This window comes from Euleptes europaea, chromosome 9, assembly GCF_029931775.1.
Source record: "Euleptes europaea isolate rEulEur1 chromosome 9, rEulEur1.hap1, whole genome shotgun sequence".
NCBI lineage: Eukaryota > Metazoa > Chordata > Lepidosauria > Squamata > Sphaerodactylidae > Euleptes > Euleptes europaea.
In genome coordinates, this window is record NC_079320.1 from 91,944,135 (window position 1) to 91,960,086 (window position 15,952).

General features: G+C 44.5%; 1 protein-coding gene across 1 annotated transcript in view; it reads left to right on the forward strand.

The window, feature by feature from the left end:
* The window catches only part of PRMT8 (protein arginine methyltransferase 8), an 80,765-nt gene that overhangs the window by 47,642 nt on the left and 17,171 nt on the right, over positions 1-15,952 (forward strand). The window contains exons 4-6 of the mRNA XM_056855132.1: positions 10,987-11,129; positions 12,534-12,621; positions 14,553-14,668. Coding sequence (XP_056711110.1) covers positions 10,987-11,129; positions 12,534-12,621; positions 14,553-14,668 — 347 coding nt within the window. The remainder of the gene's footprint in view (positions 1-10,986; positions 11,130-12,533; positions 12,622-14,552; positions 14,669-15,952) is intronic.

Below are 15,952 nucleotides of genomic sequence, written 5' to 3' on the forward strand. Positions count from 1 at the left end.
TTTCTAAGGCTTTGGCTGCAACCTGATTGAAAGAAGAGCTTAGGAGTACCTGAAGCAGCCCCCCTCCCTACCATGCAAAAGAATGTTCTCAATCAAGGATATACCCCATGCCTAGCAAAAAATGACAATAGCAGCAAGCAAGCAAACAACCAAAGCTATTTCAACAAGGAAATATAGGCACTACCCTTCCCCAGTGTTCTATTTCCAAACTAGAGTGAAATGATAACATGACTGAAAAGTAAAATAAAATAGAGACTCACTTTTCCCCCTTCGTGGATAGATGAGGTAGCTGTGTTTGTGTGTCCGAAGTAGAATAGAGCAAGAGTCCAGTAGAGAATGCAACTCAATTAACATCTGTGTGAGAACTCCAGAGGTAACGCCCTGCTTCTCTGAACTGAAGGTACTCAGGAAGCCAATTGTTGAAGGTAACGGATGGCCTTTCAAATGGACTATGAAGGTACTCATCATTTTAAACAAATAAGATGTTTGCTTCCAAACATATTGTGAATATGGAAATTTTTTACTTTGAGTATTTTTCCATGTGGGCTTTTTTCCGTGTGGGCTTTTTTCCGTGTGGGCTTTTTTCCGTGTGGGCTTTCTTCCATGTGGGCTTTCTTCCGTGTGGGCTTTTTTCCATGTGGGCTTTTTTCTTGTGTGCATTTATGACCATGGGTTTTTTCTGTGGGCAATTTTTTTGTGGGCTTTTTTTGTGGGCTTTTTTCATAGAACCATGGACATCACCATACAACCAATATAGAACTCAAATAGATTATATCAGCAGAAGATGGAAAAGCTCAAGCCCAGGACAAGGAGCCAGTTGTGGTACACAGACCATTAATAATGAAAATTAGAATAAAGCTGAAGAAAAATACCGAAATACCTTCCTGGGACCTGAGGTGTAGGATTGGTGGAGAGATGGAGATCCTCCCAGCTGGAACACCTTCACTGAAGATGCAACATTTGGAATCTTCTACAGGGAGAAGAGGTGTGATTTCAGCATTTATGATCTGGCAGGGAACATAAACATTGGCCAAAAACGCATGGTCCCTTAACCCACTTTATTCCCCGCTTCAGCCAGGATCAACTTTACCAGGGCTGGGGGGGAAACTATACGCATTACCTTGAAAAGCAGGGATGAAACTGTGCCAATCAATCCATGTAGACAGAAAACGCGGGAGACATGAAGTTCCAGTTTAGTTTGGCACACACCCCACGCCCCCGGTGATTGGTCATTTAAAATTGACCAATGACGGCCTTCCCTGCCCTGGGAAATGACCAATCACCAGGGGCAGGGATGTTGCAAGCTAAACAGGAACTGTGCATCTCTCCCACATTTTCTATTTACATGGATTGATTTGCACACAGTTTCGTCCCTGTTTTTCAAGGTAACGCGTACAGTTTCCCCCCAGCCAGGGTAAATTTGATCCTGGCTGAAGCGGGGAATAAAGTGGGTTAAGGGACCATGTGTCAGATAGGCTCTCTGCCGGCCCCAGATAATAATCAAGATGGTTCCCCCCCACGGACAAAATGGAGTTTTTGTGCACTCCATTCCTTTCCTTTTTGCACCCGGTCTCCTGACCAAGATCTGCACCTCAATGGAGACCCACCCGAGTAATCGCTGATCTGATATCGGGTCCCGCAAAACAATGCCGGGAGCCCGGGAAGATCAGCCAGTTAAAGCACGCATTTATTTCCTATATGCGTTGCCTTAAGTCATTACCGGTAGTTCATTTCTGTATTGTTTCTTTGTTTCTATAACCTAATCAACCCCATTGTATTTACCCTATATATGTACCGATACCCCCCCATGTCTGTATTCTAGTCTTATGTTTCTATGATCTGCTGAACTAGCTGACTTGCTGAAATAAAACTTTTAACTTGCTGCACCGTCTGGAGGAAAGTCTTTATTACCAGGAACGCAACGTGTTGCTGAGATCTGACACCATGTGGTTTTGGCCATTGTCACTCAGTCTCATCAATACTCTCCTGAACTGAGCCTCGACTATGACTGTGTTGAGGAAGGTCATACTAAAAGTGCCACCTACCTACACCTTTTCAGCATCTGCAGAACCTTTTAGGGGTGGCCTCAAATCAGCCTGTCAAAACCTACCTTTCACAGAAGACGTCACAGGAGGATTCAATGCTTTGTATGTTTATACAGCAGTGACCATCAACCGTGCAAATCATTTGGTCTTTCAGCCTTTCTGACTGTATGTAGGAACTTCCAAAGAGATCAATTTTATGTCAAGATTTAAGAAGTTTAGCATTATTTAGGCATTTTAGTATAACTTCTTTAGTTTCAACTGTTTGCCTTGTGTGTTGGCGGAAGCCCCTTAACACCCCTTTGCCTGAGCCCCCACCTCCCCCTTTCCACATTTTATACATGCGGGATCCCTTTTTAAATTTTTGAGAATGTTGTCACATGAAGCAGCCACAGTCCGGATGGTCTCCATAGCTCTTAAAGGACCGGAAGATGCCTGTGTGTTCATGCCCAGAAAACCTGGTGCTCGTTTACCCAGAGTTTCCATCTGCTCCTTTGCATAATAACCCAAACGAGCCACGTGCTATCACATGCAGCATTGAAAGCAGCATTAGGATTAGTAATGCCCATTTTCTGTTTCTTGCAGGGCGGCACAAAACCACCACCCCTTTTCTGTCTGTAGCTGTTTTGGTGTGCGTGAGGGCTAGTTTTGATTTACCATGTGCTTCTGGCTCGGGTCGGTTTGCCAATCCTTTCACACAGGTCTGTTGTAGGGACTGCTGATCTTGAGGCCTTGCTGGCAGATTCACAAGAGGAGGCGTGCTGCTTTTTTGACTAGTGGTTTATACTGCAGTTCTGCTGCAGGGAGCTTTGGTTTGAAGCTCTTTTAGGAGAGCCATAGGTCTGGAGGGAGAGAGAAAATGATTGCACTGGGAACAGCCACAAACTTTGGGGTGGACACAGCCCATTGGATTTACTTACTTATTTGTACACGGGGCTCCCTCGTTGCTAGCATGTGTTCTGCAGTGGGGGCATTTCACCAAATCAAACTTATAATACTCATTCAAAACATTTAACATTTCCAACACCATTTAACATTTCCTAACGCTAACCCCACCCACCCAGATAATTTTTTTAACTGTACCCTTGCCCTGCATTTTGCCACAAATGCCACAAAACAGCGTGCAATCCAAATATTTAAAGATAGCTGGTTGTGGCTTTTTGGGCTTCGTGGCACTCTGGAGGCCCTGCTGCGGAGCTGTATTCTTTTCTTTGGAGTTGCTGCTGCACGTGCAGGCTTGTGATGATGAATCCCTGCCGCTGCCCCCACTTTTGCTATCCGGAACAAAATAGGAGGCAGCAAACAAACAAAAAACCCCCCCTGCTTTTTGCTAAATAGGTAGCCATTTTTTTAAAAAGACCCCAAAATATTTACCCTCATTTTGAAGGATGGTTCCCAGACCACTGCTAGAAATGCTCATGGTTGATCTTTTTTTGATGGGTGAGCTGACCAGCAGGCTGTTCCACTTATGAATGAAATACCAGAGGTATCTTTTATATACAAAGGAACGTTGGAAACCAAAAGTCTAAGAAAATGGCCCAGATATTTGGAAATGGGTTCTAACACAGAATTGCTTCCAGATACAAAAAGTCTCCCTGGAAGGGACTTAATACCTTTATGAATTTTAGGTAATACATAAAATACTGGTGTTTTAGGATTTATATTATATCAAACAATTTTCTCTCTTGGTGAAATGTAACCCATTATCTCAACTTCTTCCAGTAGAAATCTAATTTCATCCTGTATGGATTTTAAAGGATATAACCAGTTTGATTATTGAGTTGCCCCATAACCTGTAGTTCATGGTCTACTCAGTTTTGTATAACAATTGGCTCCTCCCTTATCTGCTCCCTTTATAATTATGCTATGTTCATTGGTCAAGGTAAGTGCTTCTCTTTCTAGATTATTTAAATTCGACCAATAAGGTTTTATATCCTTTTCAATATTCTCTAAATCTTGCATTAATTTGTTTTCAAATACCTGAATAGAGAGAGGCACAGGACCTGGGGGCATAAATTGGGAGGGAGGGTGGAATTTTGTAGAGCAAGAACCATTTTCTAATGCACTTCCCCACCCCCCACCCCCCAAAAAAGCTTTTAGCATCAGGTTCCTGATAAACTTAAAAATCCAACTTTATATCTACTGGATCATGAGGAGGCGTGTGGGTACAAAAGACAAACTCCTGCTTAGAAGGCATTTCTTCCAGCTCTGTGAGAGTCCTATCAGATAGATTGTAAATCAAAGTCTCTGTTTTTTGTTTGGTTTGTGTAGTCTTTTCTCCCAAGGAGGTTGTTTTCTTCTGGTGGACATAATGCTTCTCTAAGACCATTAATGCATAGCTAGGTTTGAACTTGAGCGCATGGTGCGACAAGGCATGCCGCCGCTCTGCCTCTGATGAGTGAAGACAAGTGGAGGCGGCAGCGACTGGGCTGCCGAGCTGAGAGGGGGGCAGCGGCGGAGGGGGCGGGGGAGGGGGGAGAGAGAGGCTCGGGGTCCAGCTCTCTGCCTCTGACGGGTAGAGGCGATGGCAATTGGATGTGTGCACCATTGGTGCACGTGTGCTCTTCTTGGCGGGCTGTTGAGTGGAGAGGAAGGAGATGGAGATGGAGGAGTGCGTGGAAGCAGCGGGAGAGGGGAAAGGAGGCACAGGGTCTGGGGTGGAAAGGTGCCGCTGCCGCTGCTGTTGGTGCTGGGCAGTCCCCTGGCGGGGAGTTGACCTGGGTGCCAAAAACGCACCGGCAAACTCTAGGAACTATCACAAACCTTCCATTTAAATCGCGACAAAGCAGCAATTGGAAAATCCAGAAACGTAGGAGGTGGGTTGATCATGCGCATAGGAGAAGGATGTGCATTTTAACATTATATATTCACAACATTCGTGGGAGAATCTCTGGGCAAAACAGCCATGCATTTTCAATGTAAGTGGCAGCCTTTCAAATGCTTAAAAGAGCAATCATTTCCCCCCTCAATCTCCTCTTCTCAGCCTTTCCTTGTAGGGTTTTGGTCTTCAGGACTCTGATCATCCTTGTCGACCTCTCTGCACCCACTCCATTTTATCCCCATCCTTTTTGAAGTGAGGCCTCCAGAACTGCACATAATTGGTCAGGTGCAGCCTGACCAATGCAGTAGACAGCGGGACTATGACATCTTGCGATTTGGATGTTATGCCTCTGAGGATACACCCCAAGATCGCATTAGCCTTTTTTGTCACTGCATCACACTGACTGCTCATATTCAGTTTACAGTCCCCTCTGTATCTTGTTCACACACAAATATCAGTTAATATTAAGTTGAGGATGGCTGAACCCCTCATAGCTTCCTCCATCATTTGAAAAAGGAAGTTGGCGGCCAGGCAGATCAGGAAGTTGTGTAAAAAGATATATTTTGGCCTGGCACCTAAAAGAAAGTAAAGTAGGCACCAGGTGAGCCTCAAGGTGGCAGATGTTTCAACGGTGAGGTGCCATCACAGAATATGCCCTGTCTCTGGTTGTCACGTGCCTCGACTATGAAGGCAGGGGCACAGAGAGCAGAGCTGGAGAGGCAGATCTTAACTGGTGAGCTGGATAGCACGGGAGGAGATGGTGCAAATTTTTCAATGCAGAAACAATGCATGTAAGCAGCCCCTGGCAATAACCTGGCTGCAGCATTATTTCTGGACCATTTTCAAAGGTAGCCCCACATAGGGCACATTAGAATAATCTAACTTGGATGTGGTCAGTGCATGGGCTGCTGTGGCCACATCACCCTTTCTGAGGAATGGTGGTAGCTGGTGAACCCATCAGAGCTGACAGATAGCGCTAATTGCCACAGAGAAGACCTGAGCCTCCGACCGTAGGCCAGGATCCAGCAGCACCCCCAAACTGTCTCATCTTTATCACAGTGGCAACAAACCTTGCCATTCAGAAACTTAATACATTTTCCCCCTATCTGCAAGTAGTATTACTAATCCTGATCTGACCTTCCTGGGAAACAAGATTTAATGGTCCTCAGAAATCTTTTGCACTCAGCCTCAAATCTTGGGCACTGGAATGTGACATTTGACAACTCCTCCATGTGCTTATAATCAAAAGAGCAGGCCCTGGAGGTGTACAAAAGATCATTTTTAGCCAATAGTTAATGGCTGCTTTGTAAATCCAAGGTTGTTATTGAGGACGGTGATCATTGTCCTCTGGACATAGCTGAAGATGTTGAGAAAGGAGCAGCAAACAGGAGGCGGGCAAAGTTGTTTTCTGCAACTTATAGGCACTGGAGATTTCTAGAGCCTCCAATTACTGCTCCATATAGAAATTGGGGCAGTAATTTCATTTTAAAAATTTAAAAAGTTGGAGAAACCAAGCAACCTCATCTCTTCCTATAATATCTAAGGATACCAAGGACAACCTTTTCGAGGTTATGCTTAGGGCTGTCGATTCGGTTCGTCCTGAACCAAAAAACAGCCGAATTCCCCCCGATTCGGCGGTTTTTAGTTCAAATGGAACCGAACTCAAAAAAGGCTGGAAAACGGGGAGCCGAATTCAGTGAGTTCGGGGTATTCGGTGAATAAATTCAGAAAATTCAGGGTTCGGCACAGCAGCATAACCGTCAGTTAGTAAGCAGCATTCTCCCGTGGCCAGTCGGTGGCCAAGCAGGGTCTTCCTCTGGCCAATCAGTTGCGATTGAGCATGTGAGCCCAGCTGCCGTGTGGCCTGGGGAGAGAAAGAGAGTATCTGTTTGTGTGAGTGTCAGGCCTGCTTTCCACTGCTCTCAGCAGCCTGTCAGACTGAGAATGGTTTAGTTTCGATTCCACCAGGTGCCTCTCAAGGTCAAACTTGCTAACTGCTGAATTCCTGTTCCAGCGCTATCTCCTGTGGGAACGGCTCCTCGTTAGAGGGGGGGCCGCCATGACCCGTTGTGACTGGTACTTTCCCTTATAGGCCCTACACTGTGCTCCCCGTTGCCATTCGTGCCAATTTACCTGTAGCTCTGCAAACCTGTATGTTTTCCAATAAATCAGCTCTCTTTTGGACTCCTCATCTGTGGATGCTGTTTGTGGGATTACCATGGGGACAAGTGCTTACAGTGAGAGAGAAATCCCCTTGGGTGTGTGTGTGTGCACATTCGCTCCTTTCTGTGGCAGCAGGGGGTGCATTTTTGGGGGTACAGCCCCCAAAATTTCAGCGTAGCTTCAGATGAGGCTTCTTGCAAGAACCCCCAAGTTTTGTAAAGATTGGGTCATGGGGTCCCGAGATATGGGGCCCGAAAGGGGTCCCCCCTTTATGTGCATTTTTATTCCATTTACAGCACACATTCGAGCTATTCCGTGGCTGCAGGGGGCGCATTTTTGGGGGTGCAGCCCCCAAACTTTCAGCATAGCTTTAGATGAGGCTTCTTGCAAGAACCCCCAAGTTTTGTAAAGATGGGATCAGGGGGTCCAGAGATAAGGGTTCCCCCCTTTCCCTATTGGGATGAATGGGATCAGCGGATCCTATGCATCTAGAGAGTGGCAAATCCAAGGCAAAACCTCCCGTGCTTAAATGGAATCGTATTGGATTACCCAGTCCCTCATGATGGAACAGAAGACATCCACAGTAAGACCCCTTTTGGGACTTTAATCTATAATTTTTTCCCGTGTGTATGTGGGGGGGGGAAAGCAGAGTCTGTGGGGGGGAAGTTTCTGTGGGGGGGGGAGCCAAAGGAGGCTTTCGCCCATTCTGTCAAGGTGTGTGTGACCGCTCACCTCTGTGGGAGTGTGTGTACTGCTTTTTTTAAAGTTTAAAGTTGAGTCTGTGCGGCGGCTAGCGAGTCTCTCTCCGCTCAGCACCCAGGCCGCACCTCCTCCTTGGTGTTTTTCACTGTTTTTGCCTCTAGCCTGGGGTTGAGTGCAATGGGGCGGCTTGCGTGAGATCCCCTGTGTCTTGGATTTTTTCCCTGTTTGGGGGGTGCACTGTGGCGCCATATTGGTTGGAGAGGTGGGGGGTGGTGCTGGTGAGACTTGCTTGAGTTTGGTGGGGTCGTCTGCATAAGGGGGGAGCGTCCCTCCACCATGAGAAGGAGCAGGGCAGAAAATACAAACTCTGGGGTTGTTGTTTTTTGCATGGTCTGTTTTGTTGCTCACTCAAAAATGTTTTTGCAAAATCTGACTTTCACAATACATTTTCACTGTCCAAGTCACCTGCTCCTTTTTCCCTTTTTGGTATAGCTAGCCTAGTGCGCCTCTGTTCCTTTCCATGGTCTAGTGCGCCTCTGTTCCTTTCCATGGTCGCTCACGTGTTGCTTTGCATTGCAATGGTTAGCACTGGAGGTTTTGCCTTGGATTTGCCACTCTCTAGATGCATAGGATCGGCTGATCCCATTCATCCCAATAGGGAAAAGGGGGGAACCCATATTTCAGGACCCCCTGATCCCATCTTTACAAAACTTGGGGGTTCTGGCAAGAAGCCTCATCTGAAGCTACGCTGAAAGTTTGGGGGCTGCACCCCCCAAAAAACGCCCCCTGCAGCCACAGAGTGGCTCGAATGTGTGCTATAAATGAAATAAAAATGCACATTAAGGGGGGACCCCTTTCGGGCCCAATATCTCGAGACCCCCTGACCCAATCTTTACAAAACTTGGGCGTTCTTGCAAGAAGGCTAATCTGAAGCTACCCTGAAAGTTTGAGACCTCTACCCACAAAAATGCCCCCCGGAGCCGCGGAAAAGCGCCAATGTGCTTTAAGTGGCTTTATTCCTGTCACTGTGGGCGATTTTTTGGGGGGCAACCTCTTCCGGGCCCCTTATCTCGGGACCCCCTGACCCAATCTTTACAAAACTTGGGGGTTCTTGCAAGAAGTGTCCCCTCAAGCTACCTCGAAGGTTTGAGACCTCTACCCCCAAAAATGCCCCCCCAGAGCCGCGGAAAGGCGCGAATGTGTTTTTAATGACTTTATTCGGCCGAATATTCCCACTGAACTCGAACTAGGCGCCGAATTCCACGGATCCGAATCGGGGGAGTTTGGACTTCAGCATATCCTGAATTGAAACGGGCCGAATTCTGCCGAATCTGAACTATACCGAATTTTTTTTTCAACAGCCCTAGTTATGCTTGGCATAATCAATATGGGCAGTCCAAGAGCCTGACTGATGGAATACCCTCCCCTCAGTACTGAAAACCAGACACCTGCTATAATGGCTTCTCATACATTGTCCATTTATAATGATGGTGCTGTTCCTCTGAAGACCATGATCTTATTTTTATCATAATTTACATGGAGTAGATTTGTTTTACGATAGGAGCTGAACTGTTTCAACAACCTTCTTGGGTATGGAAAATTAGTAATGTGCATGAAATAAAACTGAGAAGGCCTTCCCTCCTACTCTAGCTTCAAAAAATTGGGATCCCAACAGGTATTGTCCCATATCATTTATATATACATTTAAAAGCAATGGGGTCAAAATACAACCTTGATGTACCCCTTTTTGAGGTTTTAACTGCGGTAGAAAGTTGGCCAGGCAGCACAGTCTGGGGGGGGTAGGGGGGTGGGGAAGCTGTGCTGGGGCTATGCCGGGAAGAACAGTGGTGTAGCTGAGTCTCTCCCTAAGGAGAAAATTACGCTGCCGCCAGCACCAAATCACTCAGGCGATTCTGGCTTTTGTGTACAAAGACAACATTTTGGGGGGAGTTAAACAAGTCACAAATGGGAACATCATTTTATTTAAACTCTAAACTCCATCTTCCAGTTCAGGTACCTACCTAAGACTGGAGAGGTCACATCAAGCATTTCTACCCACCTCATTCCATGTTTGGGTGACTCTACTCTGATTAGTTGTCCAGATCAGATCAGATTTATTATTAGTACGGCATATGCCAGTAAAACATTTGTATCATCTATACATGAGACAAAAGATTACATAGATTGGTTAGTTGCCCAAATTATTCTTAGCTCTCACACTCTAAATTGTGTTTAGGGAATCTATCCTTGTCATCATCCTCTGAGCTACGAAGCTGTGGACACGGGCGTTCAACCAGCCCCGTGGCAATTCCTGTCCCAGATCCTCGGGCTGCAAAGACCTGGGAAACTAATCTGAGAAAAACCCCTTCATCCTACAAATTGTTCCTCAGGATACATACTGGCATCCCACACTATAGTTGATTTCCTTTACAACTCCACAAATAGTGTGGGGAGGGTGGTACGGGGGGTACATCCTTACATGTTCCCTACCACACAATTGGGCCTGGCCTGGCAGCCAGCACCATACAGCTGGGCCAGAGGTTTCCCATGTAGAGGCTGTGGGGGGGGGGAGAGAAAGCTGAAAATGGGGTAGGGTTGCCAGGTCCTTCTTCTCAACCGGCGAGGGATTTTGGAGGCGGAGCCTGAAGAGGGCGGGGTTTGGGGAGGGGAGGGACTTCAATGCCAAAGCATCCATTTTTCTCCAGGTGATCTGATCTCTATCGGCTGAAGATCAGTTGAATTAGCAGGAGATCTCCTGCTACTACCTGGCAATTGGCAACCCTAAGATAGGGGCAGATAAAGAAGAGAAAAAATGGGGGAAAGGGGAGGCTATGGGGGCTCCAATGGAAGAGAAAGAGGAAATGGGGGAGGGGATCTCCTCTGTACATCCTTGCATGCCCCCCCCACTTGTTGTACAATAGTTTTCCAAATGAATAAAATGATCCAAATGAACACATGAACTATTTAGAAGATCCTTCCTTTGGGTAAACTGCATACCTGCTATTTTAGATTAGAGTCCCAATCATGATATTTTATTTTTCTGCAAAGAAGACATTTAAAAGTTTCATGTATCCTTCCTAAATAGACAAAGGGACAGGATGAGAATGAAATCCAGTTACCCCAGTGCCAGAGACCCTGTTTTTCACCAGGTCTTTATTTGTATATATAACTGGAAGATATAATCATGCTCAATAGCAAAGTCTTACTAGGTGAGCATACTACTGTGTGAAATTTATTTGTTTTGGGTTCTTTGTGCAGTAATCACAATATTTAAGGGCAAAGTAGAAGAAGTTGAGTTGCCCGTCAACAAAGTAGACATCATCATCAGTGAATGGATGGGTTACTGCCTTTTCTATGAGTCCATGCTGAACACAGTTATCTTTGCCCGAGACAAGTGGCTGGTAAGTGCTTTATATGGGGTTGGACTAGATGACCCTGGTGGTCCCTTCAAACTCTATGATTCTATGATATGTCCCACTTCTTGCCAGAGGGAATTGCGAAGCATTCTGTTATCTTCTCCTAATTATCACCAGAAGACATAATTAACCATAAGAGTATCAGTTGTGATGGATGCTTTGTAAAAGGTCTGCATAGAGGCTGCAATAAACCAAGGCGAAGAAGTTGCAGCGTTGAATTAAAACTTTGCCGTGTGGTTTTGCTGCTGTACTGAGTGGCTCAAAGGCATGTTTTGGGAGGCTGCTTTGGGGTATCCACCCCAGAAGCCTGCCTCTTTACAGAACAACTACTAACGCTACAGCTTTGCAGCTTGGGTGGGTCAAAGTAATGGAGGGCTCAGCCTTGGCTGCTGACTGGGTGGTCCCCTGCCCCTCACAAGGAGAAGAATCCTCATGGAGGAAAGGGCCGCTGGGGCCACGCACAGCCTGTCAGGACACCTCTCAAGGCAGCTGGAAAGGGGGCTGAGGACTTATCAAGAAAGGGATCCGGGCAAGGCATGACTGCTCCATTTCTGCACTAGGTATTCCTCCCCCTTTGACCCTTCCCTCATGTTTGAAATTCCTTACGACACCTAGCCATAGGCGTTGCTTTTATGCTCACCAGATTGAATGTCCTGCCAATTGCAGAAATGAGAGGATGATTCGCTAAAATACCATTCTCAGAATGTTTTTGTGATTGTGTATCTGGTGCATTAGAGACTCCAGACCATGCTGTGCATTTCTGTGACCAATGGGCTCCTCCCTGAGCCCTCTGGATTTTTCCAATTTGGTCCAGATACCAGCTCCCTGTTGAGCCCTGGGTGGTACTGTTATTATTAGCAGATCGTGATCCACAAATAACCTGATCTGCTGCAAAATATCTGACAATAGTGATCTCCCTAAAACATTGCTAAAATGAGTACTATTTTGTGATTTTAGGAGAAAATGTATAGGCTCATTGTTATATCTTACTTTTTAATGTGTCGTAGATTTTATGAGATATATGTATTTTATTGATTTTGTAGGGTTTTTTTTGTTCTGTCATGTTATATTGGTCTGAATTTTGATCTCCAATGATGTATTGGTTTTATGTTCAAGACCTTTGGTCATGGAAGCTTAATTATAAAAGGAAAGGATTCGACAGGAAAAGGAGGAATGTGGCGCTCGCAATCCTATGCACTCCTGATTTTGAGGCCCAAGGGCACTGTCCCCTGACACAAAATCTCACTCTGACACTTGGAGGAAAAATAACACAATTGCATTCAAGAGGGGAGGGCTGGCAGTATGTGTTTTTGTATGTTCAGTTCAAAATGTGGTGTCTTTGTCAGGTGAATAGATTACGAGATGCATTTCTCCACAATTCATCAACAGAAACCTGGCGGGCTCATGTTTCCAGACCGGGCTGCTTTGTATGTAGTAGCAATTGAAGACAGACAGTACAAGGACTTCAAAATTCACTGTGAGTACCCAGGTTATACTCTCTTCCTATACATTACGATACAGAAATGTGCAGCTTCTTAACTAAAGCTGATTGCTATTGGGCAGCTTCTTGAATTTTAGTGGAGCTGCACTGAATAGTCTCTATTTTCCATTTAAAAAAACAGCAATTTCATCTCAGATAGTACTTTCTTCTTTCTTTACTTTGATCAGCGCCATTGCTTCTCCAGCTGTTATTGTTCTAGGGACTGTTTTTCAGATGGCCGTTGCAGCTTTCTCCTGCCTCAGTTAGGCATAGAGATGATGTGCTATAGAGCCACTCAAATCAAATCTTCATTTTCACCATCCTGAATACTTGGTATCAATCTTGTCAAAAGCCTTTGCGAAGGCCAGGTGTATAATGTCTACCAGCTCACTCTTATCCACATGCTTGCTAACCTGCTCAAAGAACTCCAAAAGACTGGTGAAGCACAAAATGTTTAATGCCAAGAAGGTGCTCCCGCAACTCTTATACGGTTGTCCCATTTGGATCACAGCTCTCAATCAAACTATTGGGAGCATTCAAGCCTCTTTTCTAAGACGAATTCTAGGACCACCTAAATGCATTTCCTACCTAGCTACCTGTGCAGTTAGGTCAAATCTGTATTAATACTAAGGCTTGGATTGCCCCTTTTAAATATTGGATTAAAATCCATTTTAGATCTGTACCTGACAGTCTTCTAACCTATTTGAAAAGGGATCCTTATAGCCCGCAAAGCTATTCTACAGACGTTGGCCTGTATTCGAATTGATTTTGACACTTTATTACTTTCTGATGAAAGATCCGCTTTTCGAGTAATCAAGCAAAGGCTTCTGGATCATGAGCTGCAAATCCTTTTTCCTACTAAGGAGTATATATGTTCACCTACTTTTTTGGCATTTCTAGCCAGCTAAGCTCTATGGCTCATTATTTTCTGATCCAGACCAAAGAAGAGCTTTTTTCTTAGCTCATATGAATGCCTTTCCATCGAAGGTCCTACTAGATAGATTCAGTCACATTCCGTATCAGGAGAGACTCTGCCCCTGCGGTTCAGGATCTCTAGATTCGCTTATGCATATTATATTGGAATGCCGCCTGGGTGAGGGCCCTCATAATGACTGTCTATTAGATCTGCTTGACACGAAAATAGTCAATAATAAAAGTTGAATGTTATTTGCTCTATTGTCTGATGCTAAGCCTTAAACAACTGCTTCGGTTGCAAAATATTTGGTAACGTTATTGAGACGGGGATCCATGTAGCCCATCTAATATTTTAAGCTGCTGTTGTGATTGTGCCTTTATCTAGTGAATGGTCTATGATTGACTATTATTGTTTATTGTATTGTATCACTGCCCAGCTGGATGGGCAGATTATTTTAACTTTTTGCTTAATTTCAATAATGTGGTACATTTAATATATTTCATATTTATTTGTATTTTATATATTCTGTATATTTCTGAGCCTGATAGGGGCCCTGGTTTGTTCATCTTGGGTTGGTGTGATTTGATTTTGATCATGAGAATCTGTATGAGATGTCTTTTGAACTATGCCAATTAAAGATTAATGATGATGATGATGGTGGTGAAGCATGACTTTCCTTTGAAGAACGCATGCAAATTTTCATCGTTTGTCTTCCAGTGCAGCCCCACATATCAGCAGTCCTGCCTTCGGTAGACTCTTTTCTAGCTCCATAGCAACATCATAAAAATGTTTAAGCAACATTTCTGGGGAGTTTTCTGCTTTCCATTTTCTCTTCTCAAAAAAATATAATTTGCTTTTAACATGAGTATACTGTGCAAATTAAGTTATAAAAAATGTAAGCAATCTTATGGTTGCAATTTACAGAAGTATAAACAAATGAGAAATCAGGTTGGTCCTTCAATTTCTCGTTCAATTTGGTCCTTGACTTTTGACTCTTGCATTTATTTAACAGGGTGGGAGAATGTGTACGGCTTTGACATGACCTGCATCAGGGATGTTGCCATGAAGGAGCCATTGGTGGACATTGTAGACCCAAAGCAAGTGGTGACCAATGCCTGTTTAATAAAGGTTTGGTGCTTTATAAAGTATAAACTTGGCTTTTCTTGAAGGATTTCTGACATTTTTCAGGAAGGCAATGTTTTCTCCTAGTTACTTAGCATTGCTAAAATGCATCATGAATTCAGCATGCTGTAGTGATTAGAGTAGGAGACCCAGGTTCAAATCTCCATTCACCCATAAAGCTCACTGGGTGAGTTCACTCTCAGCCTAGCCTACCTCGCATGGTTTTTGTGAGGGTAAAATGGAGGTGGAGGGGGCTGAGGTCAGCTGCTCTGAGCTCCTTGGAGGCAGGGTGGGCTGATAGCGTGCCAAGGGAATGAATAAATAAATACCTCAATATGAAAGCAGGGCACGTTCCCTGCTGGAGATATGGTTCACAGGTGGTTGGGGCCAGATTCAGGGCGGGCCCACGGCGAATGCTTATGAGGAACATATTGGATAGATCTCACAAAAGAAGCAGTACTCCCACTCTGCCCTATATGTTTAAGCAAGCTATCAAAATATTTAACCTAACAGATGTTTGACAATGCCTTCACCCAAAATTAACATATACATTTTTCCCAGTCCCCCGTAATCCCCCCTCACACATACATTTCTCCTTAGTGTTGTCTGCTTTTGTTAATAATATAGACCAGGCTAAGATTGAGGTTAACACTTTTGCAACTCATGCTACGACTTCTATTAATCTGATTTTCAAAAAAGATGTCTAGAAATTGGAGATTTGATAATGTGACAATTTATTTCTTTATTTGTTTGTTTCTTTAATTCAATTTTGATCCTGCCCATTCCTGACTCAGGGTGGCTATAATCATGAAATAAGGGGGAAATGGCCAAGGGAAATGCAGATTTATCTTAATATCAATTTGGAACAGGAGACTTTGCCTATTAGTGTTTGGGAAGCAGGTAAAGCTTACTTCAGGGGTCTTGCAATCAGTACCTGTGGCTCAGTGGTAGAGCCTCTGCTTGCCATGCAGAAGGTCCCAGGTTCAATCCCTGGCATCTCCAGTTAAAGGGACCAGGCAAGTAGGTGATGTGAAATACCCTTTTCTGCCTGAGACCCTGGAGAGCCGCTGCCAGTCTGAGTAGGCAATACTAAAGGGTCTGATTCAGTATGAGGCAGCTTCATGTGTTCATGTGTATATTAGAAAACATAGAGAAGCAGAGCATAATAAGTGTATCAATATAATTAAAGAATTGGAAGCTAAACATAAAGCTGGCCACAATATAAAGAATTTGATGCTTAACGAAGCAAGATCAAAGTTCAGTTTATGATTGAAGAGTGTATAAATGTGT